This window comes from Heliconius melpomene, chromosome 17 (genome assembly GCF_056956725.1).
Source record: "Heliconius melpomene rosina isolate 202511_hmr_F chromosome 17, ASM5695672v1, whole genome shotgun sequence".
NCBI classification, from domain to species: domain Eukaryota; kingdom Metazoa; phylum Arthropoda; class Insecta; order Lepidoptera; family Nymphalidae; genus Heliconius; species Heliconius melpomene.
Genome location: NC_140405.1, coordinates 11,994,575 through 12,017,660, shown reverse-complemented (window position 1 = coordinate 12,017,660; position 23,086 = coordinate 11,994,575). Strand labels below are relative to the sequence as shown.

Sequence of the window (23,086 nt, the reverse complement as noted above, 5' to 3'; positions counted from 1 at the left end):
ATCACTAAAAATACTCGAAGACACATCCTAAAAAACAAAAGCACCTCTCTAAAAAGCCATCTTACAATGTGTGTGAACTATGTGTGAAGTCAATTTTTAGCTGATCATTTTTAATAATTTTTAGCTTAATAATTTAAAAAGCAATACTAAAAATAATGAAAACCGTCGTAACTATAATAGAAAATGAAATAAATTATAATTTTGAGTTTCATAAACTTGACATACTGTATTAAATATTGAAAGTATGTTAATAATCTGTGTCTTTTTAAATTTCAAACAAAAATCGTTTTTGTTGATTACAAAAAGAAAATAGAAATATTTACATAAAAAGGGCTTATTCCTTGAGAATTTTCTTTTGAAAAATATCTAATCTCATAATAATAATGACTTCAAATAAAACGGAACCTTGGGATCTTTGTATTAGTCAAGAATTTGATACGTTTTGTGAAAAATTGGAAGGTAAATCTTTAGGTTGCATTGTCTAAAACGTAGCTTCACGCTTTTCATCGTAGAGTAGAAGCAGGCAGAAGAAACCTAATAGGACACTTTCGAAACAGTGGCGTAAGCCATAAGTAAATGTTGTGTGCTTTGTCTAGGTACAGGAGCGACAAAATGAAATAATTTAAATATACTCATACCCTTGAGTGAAATCGAACCCGTAACTATAGCTTATAAAGTCAGGTGCTGGCCTACTCCACTATGACAGTTTTTATATTTCAATAATATATTTCTAATAATTGCTTAACTCTATTTGAATAATTAATTCTAATATGATTATGTTTACAATGCATTGTGCATAGTAAACAAATTATAATGAATAAAATATCTATACAAAAAATATATATATTTCAGCAAAATTAGATAAACAACAACAACAGATAAAGGCCTGCAAAAAGATCACAGAAATAGAAAACAAAATGGCCTTGGAAATGCAATTGAAAGTAAGAATTATTTTATTAAGTAACTTGGTTAATTATAAGTAAAGTATGTTATTGATTTTAATTTTCTCTGGTTAATTTTATTATGACAGAATTCCTGTAGTATAGTAGTAAAAGCTAAATAAAGAATATAATAAATTTTCAGAAAGATCTAACTAAGCAGTTAACAGAACTATCGCGGGTCGACACAGAACTTGAAAGAGTGTGTACTGCATTTAAATCACGCCTTACTATAGCCGACAGTGATCAGAACAGATTAGAGAATGCTAAGTGAGTATCAAATTACTATTTATTAACAGGCTGAGTCCATCGCGGCACAGGGGCACAAGTATGCAACTGTTAACACGACGATTGTGTGTTTAATTTGCACTCACAAATTATATATTTAATATTTTCATTTCCTTTGTCTGATATTGTGGTTTTCCTCGCTCTCACACCAATGCCTCAAGAATTCAGTGGGTAACAGAAAAGTCCTTTGATTGTTAATGCTATGGATGTGGGTTTAATCCTCACTCATTACTCAGGTCATAAGTTGTAGTCATTGCCTTGTTACTATAAGACAAAGCATAGCACCTCTGTCTCCTTACAAATTTAATAATGTTTGAGACCGTCGATGCGCAGGGTTGTATGTTCGATTCGTGGAAATGAATTATTTAATATTTTCATTTCCTGGCCAAGCGTGGCATTGAGTTATTCCACCGAATATGCAATGTCTTGAAAACTCAGTGAAAAGTATGGAATGAAGTATCTTATGTTACAGTACATTACCTTCACTCTGCTTCCTATAACAATATATTTTTATTGTTTATAAGGATTGCCAACAATAAATTGATACAATTGTTCCATACAGAAAAGAAAAATTTTAAAAATATATATTTAAAACTATATAAAACAAAAATGTTCAATAATAATAAATCAATATGTAATATTGAAATTAGATACATAATAATATGTTCCAGTACATTTTTTTTATATTCTAAATTAATTCAATGGTTTTATTTCAGAGAATTGTACCAATTGGCAAAGGAGTTGACTGGTATTAGACTGGACCTTAGCACATCAGCTAACATTGCCAAGGGCTGTATCCTTTTAAATATGTTATTTTTTTTATACATTAATTATTGGTTGAAAAGAAAATACTTTTATTGACTAGTATGAATAAAAAAATTTAAATATAAAAATTTGGGGAACACATTTTTATTATTAAAAATATTTTTTTTACCTCAGTCACTAGTTGTGGTTTCTATACCACAAAGGAAAATATTGAAATTTTAATTTATTTTCCCGGTAAGGTGCGGTGTTGAGTTCCACTATTCAGCAAGCACTTTTCTCCTAAGTAGATGCTGAGTATAAAAATTACGAATTTAGCTTGAAAAATTAAGATAAGGAATATTTAGATTTGAACCTACAAACATCCATTAAATTTATTACCTAAATATTGTAGATTATTATAGGTGTATATTGCTACTTCATTCAAAAGTCTATATTGTCAAACTTATAGTGGTGTGGTGTTTTGTTTATTGTAATAATTTAATATTTTTTTAATTCATTATTTAAAAACTTAGCTTTTAGCTTCTTGCTGTATGCCGCACACAGCAGGATAGGCAGAGGGAATGTATTGTTAAGACACTCTGTCCCCAACTTGCCTCTGAATTCTGGTGACGAAACTCAACGCGACGCTTTGTCTAGACACCAGAGAAAAAATTAAAATAAATATTTCATTACCTCGCTCTCGAGGGAATCTATCTAACCCACAACCAGTTGCGTTTACAATTATACACTTTTGCTCCTGCGCCACGAATGGCGTCATTCTAATTTAAAAAAAAATATAGCATTCTGTACTTCTCCTTTATTTTACTTTACACTCCTCAAAAGTTAAGGTGCAAAGTTTTCGTTTCACATATTAATATATAGATATTCTTAATATAAACATATCAGATATAAAAAGCAAAGCTCGAAGACTCCTTCTGCCATTTGAAATGGCGGCCGACAGTGATGCTTTGTGGGACTTGATGAAGACCACCGCTGACCCGCTGTGGACTGACAAGGAGAATCGTACAACAAATTAATATATATACAATAAATTAATATACTTTTGTGTAAATTTTTTTTTTCATTCTTTAACAAGCGTGGTTCTCAAAGTTCACTTCCAATAAAATTATTTAACAAAACTATAATATGATGTAAATGTTGATAATATTTCATTCGTTTAGAGCATTTTTTCTCAAAGTCGATCTCCAATTAAAAAAATAAATAAAACTCCAATTTAAGTAGCTTTCGCTAGCTGAGGGTAGCAATGAAATTTTATAAAACTTACTTGAATTTTAAAGAAAATACAAATTAAACCTAAAATCAAAATTCCTATATCTTAGATTACTGTCCTCTGTGATGAGCAGTGATCTGTTTTAAGCTAACTTTGTAAAGTTTGGTACGACTTTCAATTCAATTTTTTTTTTTTTTTCGAACATGTGGATAATGCTGTTAGCCCTATTGGCTTTTACAGCGACACCGGTTGGGTAGGGAAGAGGGTACTCTGTCCCTGAAGAAATGCAAGCACTATGTGGCTGCCTCCGCTTGCGGCCGTCGAGCGGACTGGGATTTCACCTATGCTAAGCAAACCAGCCGCGACATGAAGTCGCGACTGGGGACAAATTAGACTACTCTAAAGGAGCTAACGGTCCCTAACCGCTGGGCCCGACCGCGCCGAGACGCGATCGAGCCGTTGAATAAGCTGGACTTCGTCGACGACGGTGTTTGTGTCGTGTGTGAGTAGTGTGTTTCCTACCTACATACGGGGCATTCGCTATGGTAATGGCGTCATCGGAGTCTAAAAGGACGCTGCGCGGGCGTCTACGTCTAGGGAGTGCGTTAGGGATGTAATCACACGCATTAACGATGAGGGGATTCGCGTGCGAGCCTGCGCGCTCAAAGTAGCGCTTCGCTAAACGTTTGCAATGCTCGTAAATCGATTCCAGTTCAAAGTCTCTATGTAGGTCGACGTTACGCACGAACCAAGGACATCCTGATGCGATACGTAAGAATTTATTTTGTACCTTTTGCATGGGATCTAGCTTAGTATGCGCGAACGCTACACAAGCATAAGAGAGGACGGGTCTTATACAAGTTTTGTATAGTGTCAGCTTATTTCTAAGTGACATTTTACTACGCTTGTTTATGAGATAGTATAATCTATTAAGAATGAATTTAGCTTTGTTGCAAGCTTTCGTGACGTGGGGTTTGAAGGAGAGTTTAGAGTCTAATGTGACACCTAGATATTTGACCTCTTTTTCCCAGGGAATGGCTTTATCTAATAGGTAGAGATTTGCTCTGAACGAGCGCGAGGGAAGAGTATCGCTTTACTCTTCTCTGGATTAACCTCGAATCTCCATTGGCGGAACCACACACCAAGTACGCGGGCCGCTTTCTGAAGTCGATCGGCTATTATGCGTGTGTTACGCGAAGAGGTGTATATGGCGGTATCATCGGCGTACATAGCCAAGTGTACATCCCTTGTACGAGGTATGTCTCTTGTGTACAGCGCGTATAACATAGGAGAGAGGGTTGAATCCTGGGGGACGCCTGCGCGGAGGAGGCGGAGGGAGGAGAGAGTTCCTTCTACTTTGTAGCGGAAGTATCTATTTGACAGAAAATCCTGCAGGATGCGCACGAGACAGTCTGGCAAGCCAGAGCGCCGCAGCTTGAAAATTAAGCCGTTATGCCAGACCTTGTCAAAGGCTTTCGCTACGTCGAGAAAAATGGCGGCAGTATGTCTGCGGTAGGAATTTTTTACTTTATATTGGGCTATGTGCTCTACCACGCGATGGACTTGGTGGATGGCGGAATGTTTCTTTCTGAAACCGAATTGCTCTTTAATGAGCAGAGATTTGGCCTCTACCACCTCGGAGAGTCTAATGAGAATGATTCTCTCATAAATTTTTCCTAAGCAGCTGAGAAGGCTGATAGGTCTATAGCTAGAGGGCATATTCCGCGGCTTGTTAGGTTTCGGTATACCTATGACAATGGCTTCCTTCCACTCGTCGCGGAAGGTGCACGACATGAGAAGGGAATTAAAAATAATGACCTATAGAGATAAGAACTGAGCCGGAAGGGACTTAAGTGTTCTATTAGACAATTTATCGGGCCCCGAAACCTTCCTATCTTTGAGATTTTTGATGATGTCTTTGACCTCGTCTTCCGAGGTGGGGCGGAGCGATTCCCCTTGCGGGGGCGTCAGCGCCAATTCTGCGACCGCGGAATCCACGTGCGCAATGTGGCTCGGGTCGCAGGGCTGACTACTCGGAGTACATTGAGCCTCTAAACTGTCAGCGAGACATTCCGCTTTTTCGGTGTCATCGGCGGCAACTGATAAATCTGGCCTAATGAGAGGAGGCATAGTCGAGAGACAATCGACTCTAAAAACACGCGACAGCGCCCAGAATGCCTGGTGCGATGGAGCGAGCCCCTCGAGCTTTTTATCCCACGACTCCCCGCGCAGAAGTTCGAACTCGAATCGGACTCTCCTCTTTAATCTATTAAATTCCCTACGATTATCGTCAGTCGGGTATGCGTCGTGTCGTCTCATTGCTTTATTTCTGCGTCTAATCAATCGTCGGAGCTTTTCTGAGATTTCAAACCTACCTTCGGGTAGGTTTGGTACCTCTTTCGAGCAGCTCTGGATTGTGTTTTGAATATATTCGGTAAATTTATTCGCCGCGTCTATTGCTAACTCCGCGGAGTCGGCGATGCCAGGTATTAATTCCTTTAAAGGGGATTCATTCGAACGGAGGACTTTCAATTCAATGCGAGAATAATAAATGTAGAAATAGTTTTTTAGTTTTAAAGTTTAAAAACTCCTTTCTCATTGCCACCGTTAACTATGTATCTCTCTTAGTCAACATTTCATTGTGCTCGATCGCCCATCAAATAAATACATTGAATTAATATATTTTATTTTTTCCGCCTGTGACAACGAGCGCCATATAACAAGCATATAAATATAGATATTTTTTGTTCTTTCATCATATTATTTATGTATTTGTTCTATTTCTAGAAGGAAACAGTAGAATTTATGGAAATGTTCAAGATTTATTCACTAACCTGACCTGACCAATTATAGAAAAGATCCAGCAAGAAGCTAAAACGAACTATTAACAAATATAAGCAACAGAGGACGTCGCGGCCGTCGCGGTGGCGTGCACAACTGTGTAACTAAACGCGACGGTTGTTTGGTCGATTCCCACGCGCGAGATTAAAATATTTAATATTTTCTGGTAACAAGTTTTATTTTTACTTTCGTTAGATATGATAATGTAAAAAAAAACAAAGAGACATAGGTAGGTTCTTACGTATGTTCTTATTTTTCATTTTATATTAATTTCGCATTTACACGGAAACAAAAAAAAACAATATTGTACTTTCAAATATCTAACAGATATTTCGTTTGTAAAAAACTTAAAAACGAATATTTAAATTTTTGAAATCTTTATTCTTTAAGCATTATAAAAAACACTCTTCGCTTTCTTTTCCTTTTTCTTCTTCTCCATCCTTCTCTTCTGCTTCTCGGTGCTTCTCAAAAGTTTCATGATCGCTTCGTCCTCATCTATTACTATAGTACTGCTTTCTAGAGACGGTTTCGATCGCTTCGCTTCGATTTCATTTCCTTCGCTTTTTTCTATTGTTTCGCTATCGGGTGCTTCGGTACGCTTCTGTCGTGGTTTTTCGCTGTATTTCCAAAAAAAAATTATGTTTTATTGATATTAGAATATATATAAAGTCATCTAGTTGCAGTTTTACAAGTGTGTGATTATAACCCGTTGTGGGTTCAATTAGGACTTGGGAAGTTCCACTCTGGGATTATATTTAAATTATTTTCATTTATCACTTTGGTAAAAAGACAAAGCACAGCGTTGAGTTCAGAAATTCAAAATGTCAAAATGGGTAGAAACTCGAGGAGTGTCATCACTATCTTTTCTTGAATATGTAACATAAATAAAAGTTAAGTGGGGGAACGGAAATGTTTTAACGAGAATGGAGTATCTTACTAGGTTCTCAGGTTCCTTCTACCTACCCTGATATGTGCGATAAGTTAAAAAAATATTACAAATAAAAATATACTGTGTTAGCTGTCTTATACCTGTCAATTATCTAGATACTTACTTAATTTATTCGAGAAATGCATGGATACCCATATTTCAAAAACAACTAAACCGATTTTGCTGAAACTTGGGCAGTTGTCTAAGTTGAAATATATCCCATTTTAAACAAAAAGGATAATTTAGCTTTAGTTAACAAAATGTGGACAAATATATATAAGCTTATTTATTTTTTATAGTCTTTTAAAAAAATTGAGAGGTTTGTATTTATGTTTCCGGATTTGTACGCCCACTTACCCGACAGTCTCCATGCCATCAAATATATCATCCAAGTCCTCTTCCTTCAGTTCTTTATCTTCTTGATCTTCCTTCTTTACCAACCTCTGTAAGGGAGTAGATGTTTTCGTTTGGACTAACACCGATGTTAGCTTCGATGTTAAGTATTGCTGGGATAAAAGGAATAATGTATGAAATATAGGTCAATTTCAAAACCTAAATTCAGTGTTTTAGAATTGAAATTAAAATACATTTTTTACGCATCAAATTCAGTTATATGAACGTGAAATTCACTTTTTGAGAACTTCAAATTCATAGTCTTTATATCTTATATATAACTTTTTAGTTTCAAATTACTTTCTCTTAAATTCATAGTAAGTATGGTAAGTTTAAAAAGTTTCTTTACTTTCCGCTGAAAATAGACACATTTCATGTTATATGGTGGAACTCTAAATCTTACTTTGTTTAAAAGAATGTGTAAATATAAATAAATAAGTCCCTGAAGTGGGAATCGAACTCTCGCGTTTACAGTCACACGCTGTCCACTTCTATCAACTTTGAAATTCATTTTTTGAATATATTTTGTTCTTTAAAAGTATAAATTTGTAATTAAAAATGTATACTTAAATAAATATAAGTAAGATATTTTTTCTCTTCAAATTCAGAGCAAGTCTAAATTAGGAATAAATAAAAAAAACAACCTCAATAAAAAACAAACAATCTACCTTATAAACCAACTCCTTGGTCTCTAAATTATGCACCCTTAACCACCTGTCCAAGCTGCTGCTAACCACCAAACCCTGACCCTCATCCTGGCCTTTCACCAAGTCGATGCTAGTGACGGCACCCACGCAACCCTTATAGCCCTTGTCTGGTTTTCCTCGCCGAAGATCGACCTGGTGGATGTGACCTCTGCCGAAGCCTACGCATACTTGGCTGTGGATTGAAAAATAGATTTCTTTTTATATTAACAGGATTTGCAAAGAAGAACCTACGGTCACGATATTCCTTTGTCCACGGGGATGTACTTTTATGATGGTGAATAATTAAAGTCTTCTCACGGTTAGCACTGAGTATATTCAACACTCTTCACTTCTCTCACAAGTGTGAGACTGTAAATGCGTCAGGTTGTGGGTTCGACACCTACTCGTCGTCATTCCCTCGAGTGGGAATCGAGTCCACAACTGTCGCGTTTACAATCGCACCCTTGTGTCCCTGCGCCAAAATATTGTTGTTGGATATTCAAATTTAAATAGTAATATAATATGGAGGTCGTAGCAGCGCAGAGGCACACAGGAGGAGGAGCAGCACTTCCTGGGATAAGCGCGTTCAACCAAACTATTTTTTCGCTGTATTATATTATTATAGACAAACTAATTCTTCAGTTTTATAATATTAATATAGATATTGACTGCTAAGAAATAATAAATCTCTTACCGTTCGTCAAATCCCGGTGTAATACAAGTGGCTGCCATTTTATCAAATTCAACATTACACACAGGCCTCCTTTGCGCTCTGGTGTCGTATAATCTGAAATATATAGAATTGAAGCTTTTATTATTTAGACTAAGACAGGCTAAGTTTAAGCGTTTTGATGGATGAATAGAATTAGTTCGTTAAAAGGATGAAATTGAAATTTAAAAGAGTAAATTTGAAATTAACATTTTGTAATGTGAATTTTTAATTTGTCAAGTATAAAATAATGAATTTGAAAATACAAGAGTGTAGTTGAAGTTTGAAGAGAGTGAATTTGAAATATTAAAGAATAAATTCAAATTTCAAAACCTATAAATTTGTCATAGTGCGTTTGAGTTTCACTCGTAGGAAGGAGTCATTTAATATTGTCATTTCCTTGCTCTGGCAACGAGACAGAACTTGGCATTGAGTTCCGCAACTTAATACGTAATGCTTCATGTCTTAACAATATGTTCCCTGAGTAGGCAGTCAGCTATATGCGGGATATAACGTGGAGATAAAAAAATATATAAAATATATAACAATTTCTATCTTTACCTAACATAACCATATCTGGAACAAATAGCTATAATTTCTTCTGAAAGAAATGTCAAGTCAGTGACCCAAACTGGTTTTCTTAGTTGTAACCAGTCATGGGGAAGATTTTTCGCTGTAAAAATTGGTGTAGCTTCACCAATTTTCCATACTTTCAGTTCATTTTCTTCTCCACCTGGGGAATTATCATTTTGTATCAGGTGAAGATCATTTATTGTTTGTTACTTTGTTTTGAATTGATTGCAATTTTCATTTTGACATTCATACTGATTATAAATAGCCAAAATAGGAATAAATTAATTATATAAAGTACAATTTGTAATAGAAATAATTTTAAAATATACAATAAATAGCAAAACATATTTGATCTCAATATAATAATTTTAAAAAATGTACATTGTCCTAATAAAGAAAAATTGTATTTGAAATGTTTTGTTGCATAAGATTCTATTATACAATCCAATTTTTTTCAGCTTCACACTGTATTTCGCCCATAGCAGGGTAGGCAGGGGTAACCTGGGAACCTAGTGGCACAGCTGTAACTGCGTACGCAACAAATGTAGGGTCAATTCATTGAGTTCTACCTATAAGTCATTGAGTTCTACCATTCTTCATTCAATGTCTCGAAAATTCGCAGAAAGTTGGCAATGGAGTATCTTAACACATGTTCCTCCTTCTTACCCTGCTATATACAGGGCACAGCATGACACTAAAAAAATATTAAGAAAGAAATAAAATAGTACATCAAATTGTTCAATCTCTATATAAAAATATACCTACCTGTGGCAAAAACATCAGCATCTCCATTAAAAACTTTAATTTTATCCAATTTTGCCCCTGTATTTACCACAAAATTGTCCTTTTTTGACCAAACTTGGACCACTCCACTCGACAGACCAGCTATTAACCTCCTTTTGTATTTACCTAGTCCTATTATGTCACCATTTCCAAAATTAGCTGTATATGTTTTTGTGAAACCTTGCAATGTATTGTATATTTGGACCTGCAAACATTTTTTTTTATTAGTAGGGATGGTAGAATGAAGTGTAATCTATTCTATATTTTCAACCCAGATTGAACCTAAAACCATGATTTTTAATCAAGACTATCAATTAAATCATTAAAATTAAAAATATTACTTATTCAAATAATCTTAACAAGCACTTTTAAATTGAATGAACATAAAGCTTCCACCAGCTGAGAAGACAGTTCTGTTGAGAAGAGCCTGCATAAAACTGGACAGTTACTCTTGAAAATATTTTTTTTAGCTTCACGCTGTATCCTGCACATAGCACTGTAAGCAAAGGGAACCTGTAAACCCAGTGTTAAGACACATTCTGTTCCCTGTTTTCCAGCAACTCTAGAGGCATTGTGTGTTGAGTGTCTGAACTCAATGCCATGCTTTGCCTCATTACCAGAGCAAGTAAATGAAAATATTGAATATTTCAATCAGTCTCAAGAAATGACTACCTCTTTACAATATTGAAGTTACAATTTTATTTTTTAATACAACAGTACCCATCCTAGACTTTACAAATTATTATTACTTAATGAATAGTAAAAATTTATGTTGCACATCAATTTTTAAAGAATAACCTATGAAAAATCTAGTATTTTTTAAAGATTCTATAAATATATCTAACCTGTTGATTTTTCCTTCCAATAATTATTTCTGTTTGTTCCACATTACCCCACACCATTGATGTGATTGCATCTTCTTTTTGTAAACTTTTTATGTCTACCAGATTCTCTATATATTGCTTACTGTTCTTTGATACATCTGTATGATATTTTATGTCTGAAAAGAAATTAATGGTTGAATGGAATGTTAAAATATATTGTATAGTTAATAAAATATTAATAAGATTTTGTCATTTAAATCAGTGTTGAGTATTACACTGTATGCAGGAATTTTTAAAAATGGTTAACCATAAAAAAATGTTCAAATATTATTTAGTTTTATAACATTTTAGTTATATATTTGTTAACTCTACTTAAATAATTATAAAAAAATATTAAACTATAGCCTACAATTATTAAAGTTAAACTTTTTCACATTTTGTTGTATATTTCTGAATATAATGTAATTTTATTATTTAGGGAAAGATAAATATTGAGAAATGGAAGTTTTTAATTATATTAACAGTAAGTTTTAAATAATAATACTATACGTTTTATAGTTTGTTTTATGAAAACAATGTGTTTATCGATAGTTTAAATACTTACGTTTGAAAGAACCTATTTTACTCGCTACGAAGAAGTCATATTCTTTATCTTCAGTCACCACCATTTTAAAGTTATCTTATAATCATTTATATTTAAATATTACAAATAAATAATATTGTAAATTATTATTTTTATTTTTCAAATACACACGTGAAAACCTTAAATGAGTAATGACAGGTTAACTGTCAATTTGACGTCCAGTAAAACCAAGTAAAACTGAAACCTTGTTAGTGATGTCTCTTATATATAGTTGGTTTTGAATCTATTAAAAACGTGTTTTCTAAATAGCCGATTTCTATAAATTATAAATATGTATAAATATAAAAAACTATATAATCTTAGATCGATACTCGCTCGAGGAATAGAAATATTTATTTAAATTTATATTTTCACTTCTTCCCTCTGGTGTCGAGGCAAAGCGCGGCTTTGAGTTCCGCCACTCAACACGTAATGCTTCCAGAATTCGGCAGAAAGTGGGGAACGGAGTGTGTGTGAGTCTTAACACTAGGTTCCCTCTGCCTACCTTGCTATGTGCGGGATACGACACCAGATCAAAGAAATCTTTATATTATTACTTATTTGATAGTCTGGTCACTCATGTTTCTATTTTTGTTCTTTAAGCCTAATTTTTAGAAATCCCGAAAAGAAAAGAATGTTTCAAATGATGACGAAAGGTTTTTTTATTCAATAAATGAAAAACAAAATGTTAAGTGACAATACTTTATTAGAGCGCAAGTATTCACATAAAATAAATTATAATAAGAAGCTGGTACAATTGATGGCGATTGCCTTCTCGGTTGTGGCTTTTTCAATACTCATCGTGGAATGGAAAATCGGGGTGGTGTACACTGTAAAAGAAAATATTTAAATTAATATTGTACAATGACGTAAAAACAAAATGTGTATGTTCGATTAAGCATCGATTTTATGATATGTAGTATGTGCATGTAAATAAAAAAATTATCAAAATCGGTTCACCCAGTCAAAAGTTATGAGGTAACAAACATAAAAAAAAAACAGTCGAATTGATAACCTCCTTTTCTTACAGAAGTCGGTTAATAAAATATAATAGAGACCGTCTACACTTAAATTGAACTTACGAAGCCGCTAATATCAAGAAAGGTGTAACATATGAACGGAACAGTTATAGAAACGTTACATTTGGATAATTAATAATTATAATGACTCGAGTTGAATCATTATTTTCTTTCGAAAGTAGTCCAACTCTAAATGAGTGTGGCGCGTGGCGCAATTGCACAGCGTCTATCTGTAAACTCGACGATTGTGAGTTCAATTTCCACTTTGGAATTAAATTATATTTATGTCTTCGCTTCTAAGAAGTGAAGCGTTACGTGAATCCCTTTGACTGCCCTGCAATACGCGGGATACAGCGTGAAGATAAATAAAATACTCACTCTCCCATAGAACACACTCGTCCGTTACACTCAAAGGTAGATATCAGTTCAATATCTTCCGGAGACAGTTGGAAGTCGAACACTTGGAAGTTCTGCTGGATGCGCGACTTGGTAACAGATTTTGGTGTCACGATGAGGCCGCGGTCGATGGCGTATCTGAAATTATATATTTTATTACTTAACTATCTTTTGCCTGAGATGGAATGGAAATAGGCCGTTAACGCGACGGCGGTGGGAATGCCGAGGCCTACTCGAGGGAATGTAATATTTATTTTTTTCATTTCCTCGCTCGCTCTGGTAACAAGGCAAGTGACGCGTTGAGCGCCACTCAACACACAATGGAGAGTTGTAAACTAGGTTCCCAGGTTCCCTCTGCCTACCCTGCTACGTGCGGGATACAGCTTGAAGCTGATAAAAAGAAAAGAAAATAAGTGAGAATTGTTTATACATGATATATTCTCAGTGTCTGAAATAACTCTGACCGCAGACTACAGTGGGATTTATTATAACGATTAACGTAAATATTAGCCTATAGCCTTACTCCAAAAATATGTTTTCAATTCTAACCAGTAGTTCTTGAGATTAGGACGTTTAACCAAACATACTCTTCAGTTTTAATCTATTAGTTTAGAAGTATAGATATCTATATACTAAAATGATAAAGATAAACCATTGGCTTGCTTGAACGCACTAATCTCCGGAACTACTAGGCGATTTTTTTCACTCAAGTTTTTTTTATCGACAAGGGTCATAAATTATGTCATAACGTAATATGCGTAGTTCCAAGAGACAACAACAAGTAATTATATATTTTATAAAAAAAAACCTTCAAAAATAATAAAAATACCACACAAAATAAATAATAAAACATAAGCAAGTCACTGACGCCTTCGTGACGCATAGCATTGCTAAAACGATGGCTGTGGGTTCGATTCTATCTCACGGGAATTATTTTTTTTCTTTTATAATTTCATTTTATTAAAATATTTTATGTTTTATATATGTTTAGTGTATGTAAAAATTTACATACCAATACCATACTACTATTACATCGTTTCAATGACGCATCCACTGAGTCATAGTGGTATTTTCTGTATTATCTTTTTAATAGTAATCATATATATAAGTTTTTTTAATAATATGTACTTCAAACAACACTTTAGAATTTTATAATAAGTTTTAATAAAGTATTTCATCTGGATTTTCTCATGGTACTCGTATGGTATAATTACAGTGTAGTTGGTAAGTTTTGGGTTAATTGAATCAACCATCGGAAATTATTTTCTATATTTGATATAAATATAGAAAATAATTTTCTCTTTTACTTATTGTATTTCACTTAAAATAGAAAAGATACCCAGGTAAAATTATAAAATAAAAAAATATCACACAGCAAGATAGACAGAGGGAACTTATTGTTAAGACACTTCGTACCCCACTTTCGCTGCCCTTCGCCTCGACATCAGAGTGAAGAAATGGAAATATACTAAACTCATTAAACTCTAAAAAATCAATATTTCATCTACAATTCGTCACTTACCTTATCAATACTTGAGCAGTAGATTTATTATATCTATCAGCTATGGACTTTAACCTTGGGTCTTCCAAGAGCTGGGGCTCGCCAGGCTTAGCCCAGGGTCTGTCAGGGGATCCGAGGGGAGAGTACGCGGAGACTGTGATCCCTAAGGACCTGCAGTATTCTATAAGCTTTTCTTGGTTAAGGTAAGGGTGGACTTCAATCTGTTGATGTTTATTTTTTTTAAATATCTTGTAAAGTGTTATTAGTTGGATTTTTTTATAAAAATAGAATTTCGGATTGAAACACCTGACCTGTTGTAAGGTCTAAGGTCATAATAAAATCATATATTCCCGTCGATTAGTTCGACATATTATAAATTTCAAGGATGCTTCCCCCTAGAGAATCGAACTTACTTACCGGCTTATTTATAGTCAGACAGGCGGTTGGATGACAAATTCTTTTAAAGTCCATTTAAAAAGACCCTCAATACACAATGTCTCGGATACGGGACAAAGCGAAAAACCGAATGTCAAGGCTTCCAGACATACATACATACACACATACATATCTTCACACTTTATCCCTAGCGGGGTAGTCAGAGAGAACGGAGCGCTAAACGCTACGGTCTCTACATACCTCTTTCGCCTCGTCCACTGTCACCAACCTCTTCAAACATGCCCTCCGGGGGATCTTCCTGCTTTCCTCCAGTATTTTTGATACTGTGTTTCTGAGGTCTCCCCCTACCTCTCTTACCGTTCATTTTTCCATTATAGATCTTTTTTGCCATTCTTTCATCACTCATTCATTCGACATGCCCAAACCAGCTGAGCACGTTCTTCTTCATTCTCACTGTAACATCTTCGCTAGTACCTGCCATTCTGTGTATCTCTTCATAACGGATTCTATCATGGCTTCCAGACAAAGTTTGAAAAACATTTAAATATATCCCAAATACCTGAATAACAACTGGTTTGATCCTCGAATTTTCCATCACCCTGTCAATTTGACGTTTATTGAAGTTGGAGATGCCGATGGTCTTTACCAGGCCCTTGTCTACCAAACTTTCCATGGCTTTCCAGGTGTCCACGTAGTCCACTGCTGATGGAACTGCCTTGCCCTCGTCGTCCACGGGGAATAGGCTTTCACCTTCCTGTTTGAATTTAATAATTTCGTAGGCACGAGATTCAAATAAAATCTTAAAAGGGGTAGGGAACGTGAGGATGATATATCATCTAACCAAGTCATCGATTCTACTATAGTAGAATAGACCAAGTCATTGAGTAGAATAGACCAAGTCATCGATTCTACTATAGTAGAATAGATGATTTGGTTAGATTCTGGGGGCATTGCGTGTTGAGTGGCAGAACTCAACGCCGCGTAAAGTTGAATTATAAATTAAATTTAATTAATTCCTCCGAGTGGGATCGAACCCAAAACCAACGCACTTACAATCTGACGCTGTTACACCGCGCTGCAGTGACCTTGGTATCTATGCAGTAACAAGTAATAATACAAATCGAATCCCCACTGTACTATCGATCGCTAGAATTTATTTACTAACCCTTCAAGGTAAGGCAGTCCAACCGATTGAGATCGATTTTCATACATTTTTTACAGTGCTTACACTAGTCATACGTCAGTGCTGTTTAGTGGCCTGGGTTTCAATTCGTGAAATAATATCTATTCGTGATATTATGACTTTTTGATTCATAATGTATCCTCCATGTAACAGGGTAGACGGAGTGTCTTGACAATAGTATGTTTTTTAGCTCAACGATGTATCCTGCATATAGTGATATAGCCCCGAATATCGGCAGGGGTTAACAATCCGTTCCCATTTAGATACTTCCGTTCACCAATTTCCAACAAACTCTGGAGGCATTATATTTCGAGTGGCGGAGCTAAACGCCGCGTTTTGTCTCGTTACCAGAGCGAGGAACTGAAAATATTAACTCATCAACTAAGGGTTCTGTAACAATTTCATTGATTACAGGTCAATGATAAATTGAATGATAACAGATTTAGACAGACAGAGGGACACCATAGTGAATTTATAAGGGATCCATTTTTTCCTTTTGAGACTTCTAAAAATCTTACCTTATAAGCTTGGGGCCAGTGTACGAGGTAGAGATCCAAGTACTCCAGTCCCAGATCTTGAAGGGATTTCTTTAGGGAATCTTCCACCAGGTCTGGACGGTGGAAGGTGCACCACAACTTCGATGTGATGAAGATATCCTCACTGTATACAATAAATAGTTCTTTAGTATTAACATTTTTGTCTTTGTTTTCTTTTCAGGGAAAAAAAGTTAAACTTATTATAAAAGCGTGTTATACTTTACGTGTTTTGTTTTATGTCCCCGAGTGGGAATCGAACCCTTAACCATCGCGTTTACAATCGCACGCTTGCGTCCTTGCATTTCGACAGCCTGAAGAATTCTTAATGGGAACGGAGTGTCTTAACACTATGTTCCTGGGTTTTCTCTGCCTACCCTGCTATGGTCAAAATACAGCGTGAAGCTAACAAAATATTCTATATTTGAAATTGGTACATGTTTCCCTTTTCGTACCGAGTGGCGAAGCTTAACGCCGCGTTTTGTCTTGACATGCCGGAAGAAAATTACTCTTTCCCCCCCGATTGAGGACCGAACCACCACACAATAGACACAATAAAATGTTGATTGTAGATGATAATAAGCGTTAAGTAATTATTGCTGTTTGGTTATTAACATTTCATTATCATTCGTTTACAGAACCTAATTATAAATGTAAATGCATCTCTGATCTCATGGTCTAAATGCGGCAGTTGTGGCTTCGATTCCAACTCGGGGGGAATTAATTATTTACATTTCTTCGCTCTGGTAATAAGACAAAACCTGTGCTTTGAGTTTATTTTTGAGATGGACCTTAACTTTGAACGGATATGTTTCTTTTTTAGGGTTCCGTACCTCTTAACGAAAAAAGAAACCCTTATATGATCACTTTGTCGTCCGTCCGTCTGTCTGTCAAGAGCCTTTATCTTAGGAACGCGTTTAAAAAGAAACCTGTTGATACTATTTAATTAAATCTAGTATGTTAATAATAAATGGGTTTCAAGGCCACTGCATTGCACATATTATATGTAAATAGTTATCGCGCTATCAATCATTGATAACATCTAAGGTCGTTAAAATCTGATTAGAATTCATCTAGCATTATCTTTGATATTATAAAATTATCGCTATCGTAGAGCTGGGTTTTTATAATATGGTTCAAGGTTCAATTGAATTCAGGGGTAAATTTATATAGGACAAGTCGTCGTTTGTAGCGATTTTTTGCGTAAAGTTTATGATGTAAAATGGCAAAACCCCGTTTTTCCTATTCCCGATAACCTTACCTACCTACTTGCCAAATTCCAACTTTTTAAGTCGAGTAGTTTCGTTTATTTCACTTTATTTTCTTAACAGAAGAGTTTTATATACTGTTTTTTTTTACTTTTAATTGTTTTCTTTTAGACTGGGAGTGAACAATGCGCATAAGTTCATTAAGCGTAACTTCAGGACGGCCACGACTGTACTTACCGTTTAACAACTCCTTCGTTGAATTTTTCTTTCAGAGCTTCACCGACTTCCTTTTCATTTCCATATATAAGTGCACAGTCAATGTGCCTGTAACCGATGTCGATAGCATCCTTCACAGCTTGGGTCACTTCACCTGGTTTTGACTAGGAAAAAATAGAAAATAAATAAAAATCTTGGTTTTTATTCTAAGTAGCGCGCTAGCGACCTGAACGTGGCTAATTTTCTAATTTTCTCTAGTCTTCTTATCATTTATAGTTTAAGAGAGAGAAAGAGAGATTAGGGAGAGAGTTCCAGATAAAAAAGGTGTATCATTTACAAAATAACTATCTAACAAAACTACGGAAATACTCCAAACGAGAAGAACCTTCATAAAACAATATATCATAGTTAGTAGGAATATGTTAAATATTATCAATGCTATTATTTCAACTACGCTAATTGATGTTCCAAAAAACAAATTCACGTTCACCGACTGTAAACGCGACGGTAGTCGGTTCGATTCTCAACCCGGAGAATGAATTCATAATTTTCATCATTCATTCAACATTTCCTTGTAGTAACGTAGTTAGTAACAAAATAAAGTGCGGTATTTAGTACTGCCACTCGCCACTCAGCGCACAATGCCTTGAAAATTGTGCAATGTTTGGGGAACGGAGTGTCTTATGTTCTTAACACTAGGTTCCCTCTGCCTGCCTTGTTATATATAGGAAAAAACATGAAGCTGGTTTTATTCATGCTGGTTTCATTTATTCTTGTACATATAAAATCCTTTATCCTAAATGATTGACGGAACAACGCACAGCTAAAAATCGTAGAGACCTGGGCGTGTTCTTTGTATCAATCACATAGGCATCGGGTAAGAAAGGATTTTCCGAAATTCTACCCCTAAAGGGGCATAAAACGAGGCCAAACTTTCTATTCAAAATTGAAATGTGAAATACCTACATATAAGATAATTTAAATCGAATTAGAATCCCAAATTTGTTCTTGGATATTTGAATGGAAAACATATACCTAGATTTTTCTTCGAAAATTCCTTAGGAAATCTCTTAGCTTACTGACTTAGCGAATATATGCGACTAGCGGACGTGCGCAGCTTCGCTTGCGTATTTAGGGGTGAATTCTAATAACCCATGAAACATGTGTTCAATGAAATATTTTTAAGAGTCTAAATTTCAAATTTTATAAAAATCGGTGGTGATTTAAAGATTTTTCCATACAAAGTTTCAACCTTTTATTTTCACCCTTAGGGGGTGAATTCTAGAAAACCATGAAACACATGTACAATTAAATATTTTTAAGAGTCTAAATATCAAACTTAATAAAAATCGATTTAAGAATTTTTCCATACAAACTTTCATCCCCTTATTTGCACCCTTAGGGGGAGAATTCTAGAAAACAACGAAACACGTGTTCAATTAAATATTTTTAAAAATCTAAATTTCAATGTTTATAAAAATCGGTGCCGATTTAAAATTTTTTCCATACAAACTTTGAACCCCTATTTCACCTCTTTAGGGTTAAAATTTTTCAAAATCCCTTCTTAGTGGATGTCCAGATTACGAAAGTAAACATCTGTCCAAATTTCACGTTTCTACCATCAGCGGTTACGGCTGTGCGTGCGTCTTACCTTCTCCTCCTCCTTAGTCAGTGAGGACAAGTCCTTTTATATACATATATAGATTAGTGTATAATTTACATAGTTTTCTTTTTGGTTTAATATAGATGTAGGTAGTAACTCTTAATCTTTGAGTTTGACTTGTTATTGTAAAGTTTTTAGTTTTAATACAAAAAATGCATGGCTTTTTCGATTTCCTATTTTGATTCGGTACACAAGAACGCTCAATGGACGAAATTGTGCGTCATGTGAAAAATATATTAAATATACTTATTACACATACTGCGAGGTAGCTGCAGCTGGTCAAATATACTCATTTATATGTAAAGTGTATCGAAAAGGCAACCTGTATGGTAACCATAGATGAGCTTACAACAGCCAAAAAATGATGAAATGAAACCTTCATCGTTAACACCAATATAATACACTAGCGGACCCGGACGCGGCTACGCCTGCTTCAATTATAAAAATATTTATTAAATATGTTCATGAAATTATTTTCAATTTTCAATAGAATTAGTAAGAAAATATAAGCTTAAATTATCAAAAAGAACAATAAGTAGAGACATATTATTAGAAAAAATTATCTGAGTTATTGAAATGAACCAACAAAAGGATTAAAAGTAACTAAAGGATAGGTATTCTTAATATTAGAAAAAGTACCTAAAGGTTTCCGTGCGTGCGTACATAGATATCGACTCTACGAAATAACTAAACATTTCTCTCTATTAAGTAGGATAAATTTAACGGGCAATATCAAATAAAATAAGAAGAGAACCAAAGTGTAGCTTAAATTAATTATAAACAGCAATTAATTACATAAACATTTACAATAGTTCGAAAATGTATGAAAATTTATAAAACCGTCAATGTCATCTGCTTGTTCGCGTCGCTCAACTATGCCGCCCGTAGGCTAGGTCATTTGGAATCAGTGACATCTCCTTAATTATTTATTAGAATGTTATACAGTAAACTATAATTTCAATCTAGATGAAATATTAAGAGTGACTATTATATTTATGTTCATAAGGATGAATATCAAAATGTTGCGGTAACGGTTGCATAGCGACGCGACGGTTGTTATTAACATGGCAGAATAAATTGCATGTCAAATTAGAAAGTATTTTAAAATATATTAGTTTATATGTGTAATGTAATGTTATATAGCCTATAGCACTTCGGAAGAATGCAGCTTTCATACAAAACAAAAACAATGAAAATCGGACCAGTAGATCCAGAGATCTTAGCGTTCAAACAAACAAACAAACAAACAAACAAACTCTTCCGCTTTATTATATTAGTATAGATATAAAATTATTGACTTTGAATGTTAGTTACATTTAATTTCTTCTTCATCCACTAATAATTACATAGAATCACCAAACTTCACCCAAAATATATTTAGTATTACAATGTCAGTCCAAAATTTAATAAGTTTTGAATTTGTGACAAATAAGTCACAAACAACTAAGGCGAAGGGCAGGTAACCAATGTAGTCAGAAAATGGCGATATGGCGAATGGCATCGAATGGACCTTCGCATCATCGTAAGCATGTGGCTAATTGTCAGGAAAATCCTATAAGATTTCACAGCTGCAACTGCATATCGGCGCAAACGCCTTGAAATAGACAGAGTTACGATATAAACGAAATCATTAAGGGATAAGACGTCCACCACCTTGGAATTCCCGCATTTGGGGTGCGAGAGATTGCGTCCGTACCGTATACTGTAATCGGTTTCTTTAGCTGATAGGGGATTAGGGGTACGGAAGGTTCCCAACCGATGAATTTTATTAGTCGTTAGGCTATGTTTACTTTCGTTAGTCGATAGCCGGTATTCGGGGACTCCCTGACTGCCCTACCCACACTTCGATTTCCTCAAGCGGGAATCAAATCTACAACCATCATGTTGTTTTTCGTTAGACGATCTGAATTAATATGTAAGTAATCACTATTCAGATAAAACTAAACGCATCCTATATAAGTTGTAGGAAAGGATTTAAGGATTACTTTGAAATGAAATTAAATGAAAATTTATTGTCAAAAAAATATATATGAGTACAGTAATCAGATACAATAAATGAAACCTATTTATTATAGTAGTCGGTTATAAAATTTTACTCTGGTTTTATGAACTCTGGGAACCATTGTAAAATTTACTTAACTTGTGTTATTACCAGTTCTCTGTACAGTTAATTATTATTGTATGAAAAATACAATACAAAAATAAAAAATAATAAAAATAATTGAATCAAATGCTTATTTATATTATGTTTTTAATATACACGTTAAGTAATTAATTAACGCCGTCACCATGGAATATTGCGATTTAATATTAATTAGGTATGTATATTTTATTGACTCAAAGATTTTTTTAAATTCTATTTTATTTTATAAAAAACTAGCGGTTCAAATGCGGCTTTGCCCGCTTATATTTATATTTCATCTAAAACCGTTTAGTAGTTTTCGCGTGAAAGTGGAACAAACATTTTTCCTATTATATAGAGGATATGTTTGTAGGATAATTAGCATTGTCTTTAAATGAACAAAAGAAAATGATGATATCTTCTTACTTTTTTTTCAGCTTCATGCTGTATTCCACATTTTTTAATATTAGGTACAGTACGGTCAACAAGTCGTCCTAAAGTATACGGCGCAGAATTTTCTTACTTTTAACTTTTAAGTATTTTCTCCCCGAGGAAACAATGTGTATAAGTTCAGAGAACGTAACTTAAGGGCGGCCAGGATCAGTTGACTATGATGTGAATGTCTATATTTTATTGAAACAAAGAGCGGTTTAGTTTTTCAACTTTTCTGGTAATATTTTCACACGGATAAAGGACAAAAAAGTTTTTTTCCTTTATCCGTTTGAAGATATTACCAGATAAGTCATTATGTATCCTGCAAATCACAAGTAGTAAGAGGAAATCTAGTATTAAAACACTCTCTTCCCCATACACCGCTGGAACGCTGCGCTAACTTCCATATTTTCCACATTTACTTAGAAAAATATAAAAGTTAAAATAAATCTTACCTTCCAAGTTCCCAATCCAATAACGGGGCAAGTTCTTCCGTTGTTGAACACTAACAGCGGTACATTTGTCATTTTATAAGAAATTTTATTAATAGAATATATAAAAATATGTATGTAATTATGTAGATTTATTAATATTCTAACTTGTGATTGAAACAAAGGTTGTGTTTTTATAGAAAGAAGACTGGTTAGGAACTGACGCTAAACAGCGGTCTGATACAGTTTTATTACAAAATTATTAATTAAGCTACTGTTTCTCTAACGCGACAGACAGATCGCGCGATGTTTTTGTCGCAGATCCGACACGATTTTTATTTCTGTCCATTTTATAGGACGTTTAAGATAGAAAATCTAGTTCTTTGCTCTGTAAAGTGCAGCGTAGAATTCCGTCACTCAAAATAA

The 23,086-nt window shown here is 34.5% G+C and overlaps 3 protein-coding genes across 3 annotated transcripts; 1 reads left to right on the top strand and 2 right to left on the bottom strand.

Moving 5' to 3' along the window:
* The first annotated feature begins 247 nt into the window (after positions 1-247).
* On the top strand, positions 248-3,034 carry LOC146530312 (uncharacterized). Its single transcript, XM_085200893.1, has 5 exons — positions 248-459; positions 853-941; positions 1,084-1,208; positions 1,943-2,019; positions 2,877-3,034. Exons 1-5 carry the CDS (start codon positions 384-386, stop codon positions 3,005-3,007), a joined length of 498 nt encoding a protein of 165 aa, XP_085057019.1. The 5' UTR covers positions 248-383; the 3' UTR covers positions 3,008-3,034.
* Positions 3,035-6,402: 3,368 nt separating this feature from the next.
* Positions 6,403-11,729, bottom strand: l(2)k09848 (WD repeat domain 74 lethal (2) k09848). Its single transcript, XM_085200870.1, has 8 exons — positions 11,543-11,729; positions 10,960-11,114; positions 10,097-10,319; positions 9,320-9,491; positions 8,744-8,836; positions 8,032-8,242; positions 7,328-7,476; positions 6,403-6,659 (listed from the first exon to the last, which is right to left on the bottom strand). The coding sequence occupies exons 1-8, from the start codon at positions 11,604-11,606 to the stop codon at positions 6,428-6,430; spliced, it is 1,299 nt and encodes a 432-aa protein (XP_085056996.1). The 5' UTR covers positions 11,607-11,729; the 3' UTR covers positions 6,403-6,427.
* Positions 11,730-12,252: 523 nt separating this feature from the next.
* Positions 12,253-22,878, bottom strand: LOC146530310 (aldo-keto reductase family 1 member B1-like). Its single transcript, XM_085200882.1, has 7 exons — positions 22,685-22,878; positions 18,034-18,176; positions 16,574-16,715; positions 15,432-15,626; positions 14,498-14,697; positions 12,958-13,113; positions 12,253-12,390 (listed from the first exon to the last, which is right to left on the bottom strand). The coding sequence occupies exons 1-7, from the start codon at positions 22,754-22,756 to the stop codon at positions 12,351-12,353; spliced, it is 948 nt and encodes a 315-aa protein (XP_085057008.1). The 5' UTR covers positions 22,757-22,878; the 3' UTR covers positions 12,253-12,350.
* Between the last annotated feature and the right edge of the window lie 208 nt (positions 22,879-23,086).